Source organism: Apteryx mantelli, chromosome 8 (assembly GCF_036417845.1).
Source record: "Apteryx mantelli isolate bAptMan1 chromosome 8, bAptMan1.hap1, whole genome shotgun sequence".
Lineage (NCBI taxonomy): Eukaryota > Metazoa > Chordata > Aves > Apterygiformes > Apterygidae > Apteryx > Apteryx mantelli.
Genome location: NC_089985.1, coordinates 8,666,206 through 8,684,393, shown reverse-complemented (window position 1 = coordinate 8,684,393; position 18,188 = coordinate 8,666,206). Strand labels below are relative to the sequence as shown.

Genomic DNA, 18,188 nt, shown 5'->3' with positions numbered 1-18,188 from the left:
TGGCGAGAAGGAGGGGGGGGAACTCAACGCGGTGTGAAGGAAACCGGCCCCCGGGCCGGGCAGGTGCCGCCGCCACCCGAGGGGCACTCTGCATCCACATACCCGCAATCACATTATTTAAAACGCAAGAAAGAAAAGAAAAAACCCTCCGGACTCCAGCAGTGGAAGGGAAGAGCTTATTTTATTGTCATTATAAGCGGTTATTACAAAGTTATATGCAAGATACACTGTGTTTCACGTCCTGTTCCTTAAAACGGGCAACCGCAGGACGTACAACAGCGAGGACACAAACACCGCCCGGAAACGCGGCTTTCTTCCCCAAAGCACTTCTACCCCTCCGCCTGGGGAGGATCACTCATTATTGTTCCTAGTTTACAAAACGAAGGTGTTCATTAGAGATAACGGTAGGAAACCTCGAGGAAGCTACAAAAATTATTGACCCATCCGTGGACTTATTTTTCACCGCCTGGTCCACCGACCTCTAAGTTGTTGTCACTTCTACCTAAATAATGCACGTGTTTATTATTCCCAGTCTCGTTAAGGAAAAGAGCGCTATTGTATCCATCCACAATCGCCTGAACATACGGAAAACCAGGAAAATGTACACAAAGGCAAAAATCAACCCCCTAGCAACGATCAACTTAAATTTGCAGAACGCAAGGGGATGTACAAGATAAATCTTCTCAGTTCCTTCCCATTCTCCTCGTGAAAAACAAATATACTGAGCATTTTTGTATTCAACAGCTAAATTATTAAGTATGTACAGAAAAATGTTCCCCAGATCTAAGTCTGCCACAGGAATAACTCAAAAATTACTTTGATGAGAACGGTTATGCTAAATCCTTTTTGTACTGTATATGTACAAGATATATCTAATTCATATTAGTGCTGAATAGCTTTAGCAGAAGAATGCAGCCTTTTTTGCAGAGAATAACTGTTGCTGTCCTACTGTTCCTCTTTCATACAGAACACCATACTGAAAATATTCATGTCCCATATTCCATGACATGGCTAAAATACGCTACTGATTAGCTATAAGGCACATATGCTAAATTTGAAGTCACTTATGTTCAGTACCAATTAGAAATAAGTAATGATTTGTAAGAAATTAGCTGACAGTGGTTTGTGTGTGTGTTTGCAGATGAGTATTTTCACATTAAATACAAGGAGGACACTATTCAAAACTACTTTTGCAAGGAAAATGTACATGATGTCAATGTTTGTGTACCACAATAGGGTTTTAGGAATAAATAGTAGCTGCATTTATTTTACAACAGTGACGTTCCGGTTGGTCAAGTTACTCAACAACGTTCCATCCTTATGCAGTAATATTTGCCTATTCCTCTAGTGTCACCACTCTGTTAGTATTATAGAATATTTGATAGCATTAAATAATAGACTTTACACAGTTAGTTAAAGTTAAATGCCAACAAATATCAGGACTCTGTTATTTCGCAGGACTCTTGGGATTTAATTTCTTCCCATCTCTTTATGGGTGCAATTCTGCAGTCCTTACTTACTGTATTTATAATTAATTTTAGCTGTCCTGGACTGTATTATTTTTATTCAGAAATAGTCTGAAGCTCTAGGCCAGATTTTTAAGGTGCCTTAAACTGACCTCTAAAGTGCATGGCTAGTTTGCATGCCCGATTTATTAAAATACTATTTTTCACTTCCAAGCTTTTCTGTGCACAAAGTCTTTATACTGGGTGCACAGATAACGCATATATGCAACTTTGTGCATAGATCACAATTTGATGTTGTGGACAATAATATACTAGATATGAAAACAGTACGTCTCATTTTAGTAACTGCTTCTGAAAAGTGATTCTGCCCTCCAAAATCTAGGTGAATAAGCCTTAGCTGCTTTCTGCTTCAATGAATATCTGCTTTAGAGGTTATATACAATGATTATGATATTTCATAATTTTTGCAATTTACGATGTAGCTTACGCACCTAAAAGCCATTGCCAAGGCCTACAAAACTGGGGTGATGTAACTGAAGTCAGTGAGAATACGCATGGCAGGACTCTTAATATTATGTATTAGATAGCAGTAAGTGAATATATTTTATGGTGGGAAGTATGCTAGAAAGATGCTACCCAATGATTATAGTTATTGTAAACATTCGCATCTTTCCCTTCCATAAAATAAAATAGAACAGCTGTAAAGTGCTCTGGAAGGCTAAATAACCCAGAAGTGCAGAGTGGGATTGAGAAACCTGCTCCCATGTTTTTCCCATTTTAAATATCACAATAAGAAAAAAAAATCAGAACACTTCTTTGTCTTTCATATCTGTCAATACTTTAAAATAATTAAGTAATAAGTTTCCAGAGTTTGCATAAAATGTGGCTTTTGAGCAATCTACCAAATTAACTATTCGGTTCCTGTCTAACTACTAAAAACGTTATTTATTTCCCATATACTGCATGCAAATACTAAAAGCATCCTTGAATAACAACTTATGCACCAACCACCTAACAATCATAATGTTGCTGTCAAATCCATGCATTTAAAAATCATGAGCTAGTCCCTGCTAAAGAACCTAAGAACAGTGAAGTTGTTAAAAAAAGAAAAAAGTTTGTAGCTGGGGGGCGAGTTGCTTTTGAAGCATTCAGTGGTCACATTTTCAAACTTTTTTCTATAACCATAAAAGGTAGCAAATTTTAAGAGAAAGATGAGGTTCCTAAATAGTAACCTGATTTTAAAGAGCAAGGGCTTGAAGCGAAAAGGAAACCAATCATCCATCACTTAGGAAGGGATCTGTCACAAAACTGCAAGAGTGGGAAGCACCACACTAGAGTCCATCATCTCCTCCAGCCCCAACTTAAACAAGTATTCATGATTAAATAGGGGCTACTGAAGTGAATAAATCCTAGAGGGCTGGACTGAAAAATGCTTCTTATTCTTCAGAATTTTGCTGGACAGAACTATCTTCCCTGTTTTCTTCTGTGAAAATCTCCTCTGCACTTTTAATTTCAGCATGTGAAGATGATTCATCTGCTGGCTTCCCTTCACCCTCACCAGACTTAGCATCTCTTGTGACCTGGACGGCGCTAACTTCGCCCTGCTCCAGCACAGAAGGAACTGGCACGTCTATCGGTTCTGTTCTTGGGTCTTGTGTTTTCAAAATGGGCCCTTGTGTTATGTCTGCATTTTCAGCAGGATTAGGAAAAAAGCTCTCAGTCCCTACTTCCACTGGCGCAGTGTGACTATTCCTTGCTCCCCCTTCCTCCACATCTAATCTTTTGTCTTCAGACATGTTTTCAGTGTGTTCCTCTGGTTGCAATCTCTTGCTTTCACAGCTTCCCACGCCTGTGTACCAAACACTTTGGTCGCTCTCCATTTCTGCCTTTACCTCTTGAGGTTTATCAGAGATTTCCACCAACCATTCTGCTTGTGCCATATTGCAGACCCTCTCCGACACATTCACTACATTTGTACCGTCTGTCCCTGAACTGGATGGAGATAACCGGTCCCCCCTGAGCTCTGTGCACTCTGCATCTTTATTCATCATCTGGCTTACCTGACTTTCTGCTGCAATAATTTTGCTCAGCTCATTATTTCCGTTATCATGCTCCTGCAACTTTAAAGCCTCACACTCATGAATCTCTTTTCTGTTCTCACATGGAGTATCTGCTGGTAATTCAACTGTTACCATCAGCAAACTCCTTATCTCATTCACATCATCAAGAGGTTTAACACTCTCTTCTGCTGACTTGCTTTCTTTTTCAGGCCTATCTCCAACCCCTCCTTTCACTGTGTTTTCATTCTGTGAAGTAACCCTTTCCTCAGCGATCTCTCCTTGGTTCTTGCTTTCTTTTTTACTATCCTCTCCAAACCCTACTGCATTTTCATTCTGAGGCAATTCTTCCATAACCCCTTCTTCTACCTGTGTTTTCTTTTCAGCATTCGCTAAAATTTCTGCTTCTACTACATTATCATGTGGGGAAGTTAACTTTACCTCCACAACTTCTTCCTGTACTTTGCTTTCTTTTTCCATGTCGCCTACGAGCTCAGCTTCTGTTGCCTTTTTACTCCCAGAAGTGACCGTTTTCTCCACTACTCCTTCATGTACCTTATATTCTGTTTCAGTGCTGGCTCCAAAATTTACTTTCACTGTAGTTTCAGTCTCAGAAGTTACTTTTTCCTCCACAGCTCCTTGCTGTATCTTAAGTTCTTTCTCCACAAACTCAGCTTTCTCTGTATCTTCATTCTGGGAAGTTAATTTTTCCTCTGCAGCTTCTTGTTTCTTAGGAGTATATGGAGGAGAATCCTGTTTTTCACTGCTGTCTGTAACGATCACTTTTTCGCTTGTGCTTGCCTGATTATCAGCCACATTGACGGGAACCACTGCCTCTTTGTCTAATGACTTTCCATCACCACGATCCTTCTCCCAAGAAATTTTTTCAGTCACAATGAGTGTTTCATCACTTTGAGTTTCAGTATCTGATATTTCTGCTCTGGTGCTGGAAGGCTTCTTAGCAGGAGTGGTTTGAGCTGATCCTGAAGGAGTCTTCAAGTCAGTTAAACTGGACACACTTTCGCAAGGCAAATTCAAGTTATCTTCAAAGAGGTTGTGTTTCTTCAGAATGGCAGCTTCTTTTATTACTAAGTAAAACAGAAGAAACAAACTGTTTTGAAAAGACTGACAGAGGTACGTTAGAAGAAGATACATTATTTTCCTGAGTTTCTAATGTCATGCATTCTAATGTTACAGATAATATTAATTTTCCACTTGTTTTTGGTTTACATTTTATTTTATTTGTTTTGAATAATGGAACTTCAATACTGACCTAAGCCTGCCATTGCTGTAATAGAAAACTAGCAGAGAGTCCACAATGCACAAAGGTACTGTTTAAATATAAAACTATTTACACTGAACGTATGAATAAAAGTGTGTTCATTACATTAATTATTATACTGAGATTTTGGAAGGGTAGTGCCACAAAGGGGCTATTAAAACTTCTTGTGGAATACAGAGGCTTGTCTTTTATCTTATGTATACACAGACAGACAGAAACAAGGAGATACAAGTATTTTACACCACCAGGAATGGTTTTATTTTCTGACATAAAAACAGAGAGATCTGCAGAGCATACTGCATTGGCGTCAGTGATTTACTGGAAAGTGCATCCAGCAGTACATTTTATTTTGGGAAATTCATTTTCACTGCCATTAGATGTCACCAAGTCTTTGCAAATACCAAATTCTGAGCATAACTTCACTCCTTGGCCCATGGAGTCAAGAAGAAATAAAGGTGGCATAATTATTTTGTTAGAAATCACTTTGAGTATCCCAAGCTTAGTAAAGTTTCCATATGGATTCAGATTTATGGGCTTGCCACGCTTCTTTAATGAGCTGAACCCAAACATGGAAGCATCTTAACTGCGAATCTTTGGGAAAGCTGGGATCTGCACCTGAAGTAGCCAGGTTAAGGCTCTTGAAAGCCCTGAAGCAAGAGCTCACAGGCCGTTGGTCTGACTGTTGTTACTGTCACCTCAAAAGTATTCTTACCTTTCAGGGTTTCTTCAAGCAGTGTCTGATACAAAATCTCCTCATAGACATTCTCTACTTGGATCACACTAGTGTAATCAGCAAAAATGAACTGTTCGTATTTCTGCAGCTCCTGTGCAGGCACACAAGAAAGGAACAGAAATAAAAAGTGTCGCTAAGGCATACTGAGTGTCCTACTTCAACAGGCAGCCTTGGAGATGCCATCTAGCAGGTCTTGTAATGCTCCTTGCCGTCTCTTGAGGTGAACTGTTCAAACTATGACTAAATGAACTATATATGTTCACAATTTATTAGGCACTTATCAACAGTATTTTTGCACTACAGTTACATTTATAAGCACTATAGATCATTGCCATCTGCACCATAATAAATAATTCTGATATAAATAGCTGGTGAGGAAGTGCTTCAGTCATTGTTTGTCCTGGGAGGCAAATTCACGGTGAGCATGGGAGATAACAGGGGTTTTGTTTTTTTAATAGGCGTGTAACATTTTTAGCTTACTGATTTATATGTAATAGTTTATGTCTAGACAATAATTGAGTCATTAGCACAAGGAAGCTGCTTGGTGGTCTATAAAAAGTAAGTAAGTGAAGTGACCTCTGCGCACATCTAACAGAGGACCCTTCACACAAACATCTGTGTTGGTTTTCTAGTAGGAGGTCAAGGCTTGAAGGGGCAGGTAAACTACGCTACATGGTTGCTTCCAGAGCTGGCTGCTAATCTGTGCAGAGGCACAGAGGCAAAAGGCTTGCAGGAAGCTTGCCCCATCACTGCTTCCTCCATCCCTGTCCAACAGGGACAGCATATGGGACTCCACTCTCCAGTATATTCAAGGCGATGACATGCTTTTGTTCCCTTTCTTGCTCCTATGTGCAGACACCATGCCTTGAAGGTACTGCTGACACTGCAGACAGTAAAGACTATTATTCTGGGGATATGAAAGAAAGCAGAATGACATACAGAAGAGAGCAATTTTGAATATATTTTCTGAAGTCATAAATTTTGATGTTCCATCCTCAAAGACTCCCAGGTGTAACTTGACAAAATACTTGTTTTTTAAATTGCTTTTGAAACCTGAAACAAGCGAGAGAGGATCAGCATGAGCGGCGAGCAGCAGTGGGGGTGACAGCTTAGAGCCAGGGGGAACCGCTGAACATCAGCGAAACAAAAGGGCAGAGAGGTCGGTATGGTTTAGCGCAGTAGTAACCTTTCAGCAGGTACAATGAAACTGCAAGAGGTTATGCATGCACGGCCTGCAAGAAGGGCTCCACGTGAAGCCCATGGCAAATCCCAGTGAAAGACTACTTATTTGGAGCCAACTCTTTATTTTGAGGCCACATGAACACAAGGACTGGCCCCTGACGTAGCCACACTGATTACATCTCCATGAAACTTTGATAGCAGTGTCTGCGGCCAAAGCTGGCCCTCGGCATGGAAGGGAGTCGTCAGGGGAGCTGCGTATATCACAGCAGATCCGCTGGGCTCCGCTCAAGAGGAAAGCTCCCTCTCTGAGCAACCAAATTGCTGCCTGCTGGGATTTCAGCAGGGCTGCCAGTCCAAGGACAGGCTCATAACCTACAGTCATGACTGTCGGATATGGAGAAGAGTGTGGTTTGAGGGGACTCCAGATGTCTAAGGAAGAAATAAAACCAGGAGGGGGCACAGGTTTGCAACAATCTTTGAGAAAGAAAGTTGTATATACAGTTTCCCTGTTTCCTGAAATCTGCACTGGACTCCACATCTCTCATCCTGCCACATCAATGCACAAACTGGCAAATCTAAGCATCATTTGGCCAAGCAGGCAGCCAATCTACGTGGCTCCCTGAGGGAAAACAGCTTTACATAGTTTAGGATTTACTGCCAAGGTGTTAATCCCTCCCTGCCTTTTATTATTCTCTTTTTAACCACAGAGCAGTAATGCAACCTACTGGTTTGCATGTTGAAGCCAGTGTCTTCTGCATTGTGGGCAAAGTAATCTGTATCAGTGCTTCTTGAAATATCTTCTTCCGGACAGTGCTGCTGTCATAATCATATTGCTGTCAAAAACAGACAAAAAGAGAAACAAACCAAAATGCGTTTGGCGCCATTAATCATTAACAGGAGGAACTGGTTCTTGTTGACCTGTAACTGGTGATAGGCAAATCCCAAAGAACAGCACATGGCAGGAGCGCTCAGGGTTTGAATTCCCATGCAGATTATTTCAGCTTTTGCAAAAATCCTGAGAGATTAGGTTTTGTGTGATGCCTCTTCTGAGGCTAACTGAAATACTAGGGGCAGGCTAATTATACAACTAACGTAAAATGATTTGCCTAGGTCATCTCCATCTGATTTAATTGCAGTTAATAGGACTGCACATGTATACATTTTCACAGCTGTCTGCCCAGAACTAGGTTTTACCCTCCAAATTACGAAGATTAGTTAGCATCTCCAAAGTTGCTCTTACTGCTACCTCAAGTCATTTACTTTAAATAAAAGATCCTATTTTTCCACTAATTTTTCACTTCACATGGCCATCTAGGCATCTGCTAAGTGCCACCAAATCAACACTTTCCACTGGATGGTAAGACATTTCTTCTTTCAAATACTGAAATAAATTCACGTAAAAGATATTCTCAGTTTCCTAAAAAGCAGGCTTTCCTGAACAAACGCTGCAATAATATTTACCTTCAGTACTCTCAGCTTGACTTTTTCAATGGTTGTTGCAACTTTCGCTGAGTCGGCTTGGCGACTTGGAGAAAACAACTGCTCAAAAGTATAAACTGCATTTTCCATCAGCTAAGAATAATAATAAAAATTTGTTAAAGATCAAGGCTTATGAAACATAGTTTTCCAGTAACAGAAAATTCCTACATACATAAAGAAATATGATAAATGCAACTGTTAATTTAAATTGCATTTTTGAGAAGGTGAAATGGAGAAAGAATAATCTGCTTACAACCAATAAATGTTTTCAAGTACTTAAAATGATTGTGGAAGGGGAAGAAAAGCCTTGTTTATTTTAGATTTCAATATTTTATTTTAGAATTGGAAAACAAAAAGAAGAATATGTTACACTCATGGAAGAAAACAAGAAAATGAAATGAGCTCAGCTTCTATCTTAAGTTTAGAGTCAGGTCAACACCAGAAAGTGCTGCTGCTATAACTAAACAAACAGTAGTATCACCAAATTTATCCAATGTAGATTCAACCTATTTTGTCCAAAAACTGTGGTTTTGCTGGTACAATTCAGCCTAGTTTTCTAAGTGAAATAATATATACTAGCAAAAGTACTTTGAAGGCTCATCTCACAGAGTGCAATAATTTCTCATTGAATTATTAGGCTGGTGTTTGCCCTATTTTCAGGTTATCCAGTGACTCATTAAAAATTAACTCCTTACTCTGAAAACATATTTCAGAAAAACAGTTCTGCAGGTGTTAATTATTTCTACATAATGAAAGTTTGCATCTTTTAGCTAGGTGTTTCCATTCAGATTTTAATATATTCTTATTGGAGAAGTACAGAGGCATCTACAGGAAGCCGTCGATCCTGCTGTGTCTTCCTTTGCATCGCTCAGACACATCCAAGTCAATCTGCACAGATAGCTGTATGCTACTCAGAGATCTTTTTGTGGTTTGTAAATGAATATGTACATGCTTATGGATAAGACACGCTTTTATTTCCTCCCTGGTTAGTAATATTTTTATGAATGAATATAAGCCATGACAAATTTTGAAGAGCAATTTTTATAACTAACTTTGCAGCTAACATGGGATTAGATTATACAAACTGTATTGGTACATGAAAACGGAGAAGATTTGTGCATGCATCAGAAGGCCATACAGTAAAGGCTTATGCACTGCAAGACCTTGGTCGCAAAGAAAAAAAGACAGGAACAATTTTAGCATTGCATCTGAGGCTAATTTAAGATTAAGTACTCACCTTTTATCTGATTTTTTATTTAGACCAAATCAGAAATTGGCATAGCTCTAGCTAAGTCATTGGAGCTGTCTTATTTACGTCAGCTGAGCATTTAGCTCCCCAATTCCAGAAAACTGGGCACTAGGGGATGCCAACCTTTCAAGCCCTTAACTGTACATTCAGAGAAGGAAGCCTATTCCAACCACCTGGTTCCGGCCAAGTGAGTTAGGATAAAGCCGAGGGCTTCTTTTAAATTAAGACAACATGACCTCAGACACTCCAGACCCTACTTGTTAATAGAACAGATACTACATGTCCACTGACACAAAGTGAAACTATACTTACTATTTTTATGAGAAAAATCACAGCCTTTTAAAGAGAGAGGAGCAATAATAGCATTGGCAGAATAACCTGTACTCTCATTTAAGTTATTTACTATAAACTTTGACTCATGTTCCCTTCAGAAAAAACTTGGCTTGTGAGGGATGTATTTTCTGCATACTTCTTCATTTTTATGCATGGTCTTCACTTAAAGACATTTTATTTGAGCAGCATTTTGGAATGGTCTCCTGAAAGACCAGTCATGAAAACAGAATTTTATTTCTGAATAATTCTGTGGCTGCTGATCATTCCTGTTCTCAGAAGAGCTGCTTTTAGGAAAGCCCTAACCCAGCACTGTGCTAGAGGCTCGATTTCCGTAGTCATGATTCCCACTCCACAGAACTGGACCAGTCCCGTTTCATGAGACCATACGATGAACTATTTAGTTTCTCAACTACTGACCAGAATCGCAGAATTCAACATAGAGCTACAAGGCCTCCTCTGCCCTGCACTCTGGCAATCGAAAGAAGCAACTGGCCAGCTCCTAATAGATTTCTGGCCAGGCATCCAGAAGAAATAAAAGCAAAACAAAATTAAAGCCTTTACAAATACACACTGGAAGGGAAAAAGAGACAAGATGGTTCCTTCTTCGTCCCAATGATGTAGTCACTTCAAGCATTCAGATGAAAACTGAACTTGGTTAAAGCATCTAAATGCAGGTATATCCTGAGATGTCATCAGCGTCCAAGCAATTGCCTATTTCTACTAGCACTAACTGCCTTAATTAGTATTAATGAGAGACCAAACTACCAAAGGAGGAGACGTTACATTCTTGTAAAAATAAATTTAAGATCTTTCCTGAAAAATCAACCCTTGAGAATGCAATCAGGCAGATTTTTAGCCACCCTGTTGGTACAAGCACAACTTCCTTGAGCGCTGAAACACTAAGAGTTCACAACTTCAAGGTTCAGATGAAGAGATGATTTATCCAAAACTATGGTGCTGTACTGAAAGACACGCACGCTCAACCTCCTAAATATAAATATGAAACTGAGCTTCTAACTGTGGTTTTATTAGGTTTTGCTATCTGTACTTTAAGATATATTCCAGCCTCTTGCACAGCTTTTTATCAAGATTACTTTGAAGCGAGTAAGAAGGACAAACCTAACCTGTTCCAGGTAGGATTTTTCCAGAAGGAAAAACTAGATATTACAGTACCTCTTGCATGAAGTTCTGTGTCCTCTGAACCACAAAATCAATGTGATAGACCTTGAAGCGACTCTTGAGGTCTTGAAGCAGTTCCTGGAGGAGGTTCACTTTCAGGTAACAAGGCTCCATTTTCACAGAGTTGAACGGTAGGGTCATAAGCTGGTCCACGTTCTGCATTGCAACGGGGGAAGAACAGGTTTAGAGAGTAAGCAACCAGGGTTGAATTTTTAATATAGAGGGTAACAGTGGCCCTAAACAAATTCTGATACCTACACTCCACAGGCACAAATATCATATGACTTTTTAGATGACAAAAACAAGCACTAACATACTACAACCCAGGAAAGCAAATACTGCTGTCAGTTAGGTTCTAGCTAGAAAGTCCTCGTGGCAATGTAAAAGAATCCAGAATCATGTCTTACCTCCTTTAACTTTGTGGTATCATTTGTCTTCTGGAAGTTCTGGATGATTTCATTAACTTCTTTATCAAAGAGCGAGCGGACTTCGGTGAATCCAGAACTCACGGGGCCCATGAGCTCCTCCAAGATGGAAGTGAGAAACGGCTGGATATTTTCTGTGCAGCACTTCTGGGCAGGCTCAGAAACAGTGGCTGGAGTGGCAGACAACACAGTGGATGCATCTTAGGCCACTAATAGACATAGTGAAAAATGTCATCTGAACTGATCCACTGTAGAACAGAGTAAACAACCCAGTGTTTTTCACTGTAGTCATCCCTCCTCAAAGATGAAAGGCCACTTTATGGTTTTAAGAGTGACAGTGAAACACTTTCTCCCATGCCCCACCTAACCGAACTCTAGCAGGTTGCCTGCACTGTGAGAGAAGAAGGAAGAGCAGCTGTAAATATTGATAAATAATGGGAGGTTTGTACAGAGCACGGCCGTTGCGGCTTTTAATACACTGTATAAGGAGTTACCTGAACTTGGTACTTTCCAGTTCAGTGAAAGCATCCTACTCTGTTATGTGGGAATACCAACACGATCTCCTGAGATTTAGCAAAACAGCTCCTGAATTCTCAGCTGTTTATTGCCAGCTCTTGTTTGCAAGCTTAAGCAGCATCAACTAATGTTTTCTCTACTTTTTACACTCACTTTTATATTCTTAGTAAAATTATAATTTTTCATTCCACGTTACTTTTAAACCATCTAAGAAGCCCTTTGGTTTAAGTATTCTTTAGTAGCCTAAGAACCTGTCACTTAATCATAACCTGTTTTTGTGGAGCATTACTAAACATCAGATCAAAACCACTACGCTTCTAATTTTGCTCATATAACCTGTATCTTCGTTATAAAGGGCTGTCCAAGTGAAAATGAAAGCAGAATTAGCAACTCTAAATAGAACACTCAACACCTGCCAGTTTTAGCTCCAACTTGAGACGACTTTGCATTTCCGCAGATAAAGCTGCCACAGGTATCAATTCCCACCAAAGGCAGCAGAAGCTCAAGGCCTTCAAGTGTTTTCTGAAAATCAGTATCTCCAGTTGGATTTGCAAAACACAAGAGCCATTTCAACACAATGACATCTGGTAATTTGAGCAGCACAATGGGAAACACTAAAGAATTGCTCCAAAATGCAGATGCTCCCCCACTAACCTTTGATTTTTCCAGCCAAGAAGTTCTTTGAGTTCAGAATCTGATCCATATCTGAGCGAATGGTTCCTTCAAGAGTTTTTGCAAAATCTCTGCATTCTTCTTTCAAAGTACTTAATTCTTCTGAAACTTGCTGCTGGACTAAGCCATATGTTTCTTCCACAATCTAAAACCAAATTAAATTAATAAGCACAGATCAGGAGCAGCACACATAGACAGTTGCTATGAGAAACAGCTACTCTGCAAGTATCAGTACTTACACCAAACCAGGCCCGCTTCCTATCGTTCCTCTTTCCTTTCATTTTAGGCAGGATCATCGTCTGAAGGTTAGGTAGGAGTTCCTCCATTACAAGGTTGCTTAAGATCTACATGGTCAAAAGATTAAAATGACACGTTCGCTCACTGTCCTTCATCTGAAAACTGTGTGCTTCCATTACAGAATGATGTGCAAACACAGGCAATGCCAAATATACAACTGCTTAGCTATCCCAGGTTGCCAGGAGGACTGCATTTAAAATATTAGGTATATCTGAGGGAAGCTCCACGCATTTCATCTGAAGCATTTTTCACTAAAAGGCTTTTAGAGACCATGCAACGACTGACAACAGATAAACTTAAGACACTCCCACTTGTATGTGACTTCAAAATTTTCTAAATGCTATTATGTAAGTGGCATGTGAAAATCAACAGACCTGAAATGATTTATATCAGCTGAGCAACTGGATCAAAAATATTTGAAAAGTTAGTTTACTGACTGCTGCTTCCCCAAACCGACCTTGTTCTGGGGCACTCACAGCACCCCAGAGCAGTCAGACAAAGGATGCTTCTAACAGGAAGATACTGGGCCCAAAAAAGAAAGATATGAATGTACCAGTGTGGATCTCTACGACTGTTTCTGATGAGCACTAACCTCACAAGTCAAACAGGAATAGAAGGAGATCCCAGGAAAACTAGGAGATGGGACAGAAATGGGATCCACAAGCTTGGCCAATCTAAGAATCAAACGATTCTATCTGATTTTTTAATGTATAGCACACGCTAAAACATTCATTAGCTCCAGGCTAATCCTGAGGCCAAAGGGATCAAATGAATAGCTGCTGGAGTTTGTGAAAAACTTTTCAAAGCAATTAGTTTTGTCAGTAAGAGACAACTAAAAACAGTAAAATGTTCACATTTTAGAACATATAAACATTAAAGTCTTCTCCCAACAACTCCAGATTCTTGAACAAAAACTGCATGAAATATATAACATAAGAGATATTCCTCCAAATCACTAGTGAAACAGATTTCGGGCTCAACCAAATCGATATCAGTGCGGGACAGGAACTCTTTACTTGGATGAACCTTAATCCTCGGTCTCCCCCAGCCCTGGAAAGCAAGCGTTGCAAGGAGGCACAGGCAGCTTCGCAGCATCTCGATCAACACTAGCATGGCACATTTGCTAGAGCTGGCACAGGTCGTGGTGCCTAAGGTTTAAGGATGAGTGCAATCTCACCCAGGCATCAGCGTCAGATGAAAGTCTGGCACACAAAAGTACAGCTGGGAGACAGCAGCATGGAAGAGATCAGTGATATGCAGGCAACACTGGGATCTCAAAAGAGATTTGTCTCTATGCATTCCTCCATTACTCACAAGTAATAAACACACTGTCCGCATGTGCGTAGGGCATTTATACCATCTACTTTCAGTGGATAACTACTACACTGATTTGTCCCCCTTGGAGATATCTTCTTCTCTCCACGTAATACCTAGGCCATGTAGTATATCCTAAGAATGCTTCTTTAAACCACACCTGAGCTGGGTATCTACAGTAACTTAAGTCAATATAGTGACTGCCCTCTGGGACCAAGACACACCACAGCAGAAAGTGGAGGGAACCAAAGTGCCAAAGAGACTTCTGCACATCAACGTTCATGCTGGCAGGTAGGAAAACTAGAAAAAGTTATCATAGTCCCATTTCTTGAATGGGAACGCAGATGACGCCAATTTGGGGGACTGGTCAATACACTGGAGGGCAGGGCTGCTATTCAGAGGGACCTAGATGTGCTGAAGAAATGGGTAGATAAATATGTCATTAAGTTCAGCAAAGGCAAAGGCACAGTCCAGCATCCGGGATGGAATAACCCTATGCACCAGCATAGACTGGGGACAACTGGCTGGAAAGCCACTTTGCAGAACAGCACCTGGAGGTCCTGGTGGACAAGAAGTTCAACATGAATCAGCAAGGTGACCCTGCAGCAAAGGCCAACAGCAGAAAGAGCTGTGTTAGCAAGAGTGTAACCAGCAGGTTGAGGGAAGAGGAACGGTTTCCTCTATTCAAGCCTTGTCAGATAGCGTCTGGAGTACTGTGTCCAGTACAAGAAATACACTGACAGACTGGAGCGAGTCCAGTGGAGGCCACCAAGGTGGCCAGGGGCTGGACCACCTGGCGTACGAGGAGAAGCTGAGGGAACTGAGTTTGCTCAGCCTTTAGAAGAACTGCTGGTGCAGCAGTTACAGACGCATAGCTACCGCATTATGAGACACAGGCAATACACCTGGGCACGTGCTGTACAGAACTGCAGATAACCCACATACAGCCTTTCATCTGTCCTGAAGCTCTGGACATCTACGTGCACAGCACATATAAAGCTGTGCAGAGCCTCCTGAAAGTTCTGAACTGCAGTGGACATCCTGTAAATCACAGAGAGACACAGCAACCCTGTAAAAAAAACCGACAAAATACATCCTGAGGTTCTGTACGTTTCTCATTTAATCTGGGGGAAGGATAAGTAGTTTACTCAACAGTTGCTATAAAGCAGAGAAAGTAGGTAGTCCTCCTCCCCCTTTACTGGGGCCTTGAACAAGGGTTTTCTAAGTGAATGTGTATTTGAACCCAGCTCTTTTCCTTGTTTCAGCAACGGGCCTACAACAGTCCTCATCTAAGGCTTGCCGCCCTAACACTCCCACAGCTCCGATGCAGAAAGCAAAAGCACCAAGTAGCTTTGTATTCCCACCACGCTTGGACTGCCAGCGCTTCTTGGCATTCAACCTCCCGCACTGGAGCTGCCACCGAAGTCGGTGAGCGCTACTGCCTCTTCCCGTTGCTGCGCCGGCCAACGTGCTCTACGAACGCACGAAGCGCTCCTCCCGCGTGACGCGCTCCTCCTTTACTGCTTTGCTGCAAGAGGCCAGGGACGCGCCAACACCAAGCGTAAGGGGAATCCTAGGAATTTAGACAGCCAAAGTCAATAAGGGCTCTGACGGGGTGCCGCAAAATGTAAAACAGAGCATCTCCTGCGCCCAGGACAGCCCCCACAGAAATATAATATGCGATACCCTGTTCATTAAGCACTTACCAAACTTAACTACTCATATTTTATGCTGTAGCACCACTCAGATTCAGCTGTGCTGATTCAAATACCTCTCAAAAACCAACAGCCTAACACAGCTCCTAAACTAATGAGTCACTTAAAAAAAAATCTCATGAATAACCCAAAACTGGGGCGCCACAAACCGAATAATAAACGTGACAGCTGCTCGAACAGACGCTGAGGACTCTGAGCTGTCAAGCAACATTTTTAAGAAGTGCTGGATTGGATTTAGATTTCTCTGCTGAAAGGTGCCCTTTAAGGGCTTTTTTTTTAATGCCTTATCTAGCTATCCTTGATTTACCAATATGTTATTCTACATTCATGCAGTACTGATCAGTGGGCTTATGTTAGCGTAAAACTGAAGTACTGTAACACTCTCAGGATGTGGACGTACTCATAACCATGCTGTCAAAAATTTCAAGCCACCGCTCCGTGAAGCATCTTCCCTCCTCCTGTTTGTAGCCCTCTCCTTCAGCACTTACCTACGGACAGAAATACCACCTACAACTCCATTTGTATTTTGTTAGGAACGAAACATAAAAAAAGGAAAAAGAACAAAGAGAAAAACAGGGAAAGGAACTTCTATGAAACAAAAGACTTTTTAGCAGGTCTTCAGCCGAGTTACTGAGTATTTGCTTCCCTATATATCCGTGTTGCGGTACCGAGGCAGCACAGCGTGAGCTAATGACTGCTTCAGCAAATACTGGTGAGACTGTGCCATCGTAAAAGAATGTCAGTGACTATATTTATTGGCATTGCGCAGAATTTTTACAGCAACAAACTTGTAGACTGGTCGTTCCAAACCATTCACTTAGCTTGGATATTTGCCTAAAATAATTATTATGCTTGGTCTAAGCACGCATGAGAACACACCATACTTACGGAATGAATTATTACTAAGAAGATAATAGCATTAACTAGTCTGGATGTCTTCTGATTATAGTTCTCTTGAGGTACATGGGTTATGAGTAAGCAGTTGGCAACCAATAGGAAAAATAAAATGCAAGTGAAACTACCAGTATAATAGTTCCATAACTTGAGGGAGGAGGGGAGAAGAAAAAACCCTCGCAAATGTGTCAAGGAATTATGTCCTAGTTAGTCCCTTCAAAGCAATGATGGAACTCCTTATATTAAAGTATTAATTATTAGATGTTGATAGGAAACCTTGATCCCTGACATGAAGGCCCAGGGAAAGAAAATGTTTATAGATTCTCCTCCAGTTTCGACATTTTTTCAGGCTTTCCAAGGTAGACTTTTCCTAGAAGAATAATCTGGTTTGTTGAAAGAAAACTCCCCATCAGGCTTTTTCCAATTTCCCAAAGGGAAGCCAGATTTCATCAAGGAAAACACCCAGCAGCTGGTACTGAAGTAAATATTTGCTGCTGAGTGCTCCGTGCTTTGGAAAAAATGTATAAATCAGGGCCTAAGTAATATCTCAGTTGCACTAAAATGCATTTGGAGTAATGCCATAGAGATGAACGGAGTTACTTCGGCTAACATCCCTCCTCCAAGCCTATTCGTTCAGGTGCCCAAATACGGTCCCAGACCATAAGTTTAGCCTCCCATTTCTTAAATATTGAAGTACGCAAACTTTTGGTGCCCAAGCGTGATTGTTACTATGCAACACTCTGTTTCAGAAGTCTGGCACAAGAACTAGAGCAACGAGTTTATGCACTCAGGACTAAAAGCTTCATTCGCAAAGAAAGGGGAAAAGCAAAATAAAGAGATTCTTCAGAATTTACACTTAGCTGCTACTCTGGTCTTCATGGACCCTGATCTGCTACAATGGCATCTGGAGGCATTAGACCAAAAGTAACTGCAAACTGTTGTATTTAGTAACAAAGATAGTAGCAACAGGAGAAGAAAATAGCTCTTACCTGCAGAACAGGATCGTAGAAAGGTAGAAAAACAGAGTACAGCCCAACCCAGCAAACAGTGTGTATTTGTGGTATGCAAACATTGTGAGTTGTGAGTTTGGTGTTTATTGCTTTGGGTTTCACTGATTTAACAAAACCATAAACAGCTGCAAATGTGACAGCAAGTCTTTAGCTTTAGGCCCAGCATTTATTCACCAACTGATTCTGTATCAACTAATACAATTAAGGTAGGTGTGTGAACCTCCCGTAGAAATGCGGCCGTCCCTACAACCCAGCACGAGCAGCCCAACACCTTTACTTTGCAGCACACTTTCTTTCACTTTGCAGTAAAAATTCACAGCATGGTTAGTTAAAAAAAAATGTTGTTTACATCCTCAAAGTTTATCGGGAGGAAGGATCTTGGGTA

The 18,188-nt window shown here is 40.9% G+C and overlaps 1 protein-coding gene across 1 annotated transcript in view; it reads right to left on the bottom strand.

Annotated features, from left to right (window-relative positions):
* Positions 1-162: 162 nt before the first annotated feature.
* The window catches only part of NIBAN1 (niban apoptosis regulator 1), a 59,200-nt gene continuing 41,174 nt past the window's right edge, over positions 163-18,188 (bottom strand). The window contains exons 7-14 of the mRNA XM_067300542.1: positions 12,813-12,917; positions 12,556-12,718; positions 11,368-11,555; positions 10,955-11,116; positions 8,182-8,292; positions 7,446-7,553; positions 5,518-5,629; positions 163-4,611 (exon numbers count right to left, since the gene is read on the bottom strand). Of these exons, the coding sequence (XP_067156643.1) occupies positions 2,903-4,611; positions 5,518-5,629; positions 7,446-7,553; positions 8,182-8,292; positions 10,955-11,116; positions 11,368-11,555; positions 12,556-12,718; positions 12,813-12,917 (2,658 nt within the window). The 3' untranslated portion in view covers positions 163-2,902. The remainder of the gene's footprint in view (positions 4,612-5,517; positions 5,630-7,445; positions 7,554-8,181; positions 8,293-10,954; positions 11,117-11,367; positions 11,556-12,555; positions 12,719-12,812; positions 12,918-18,188) is intronic.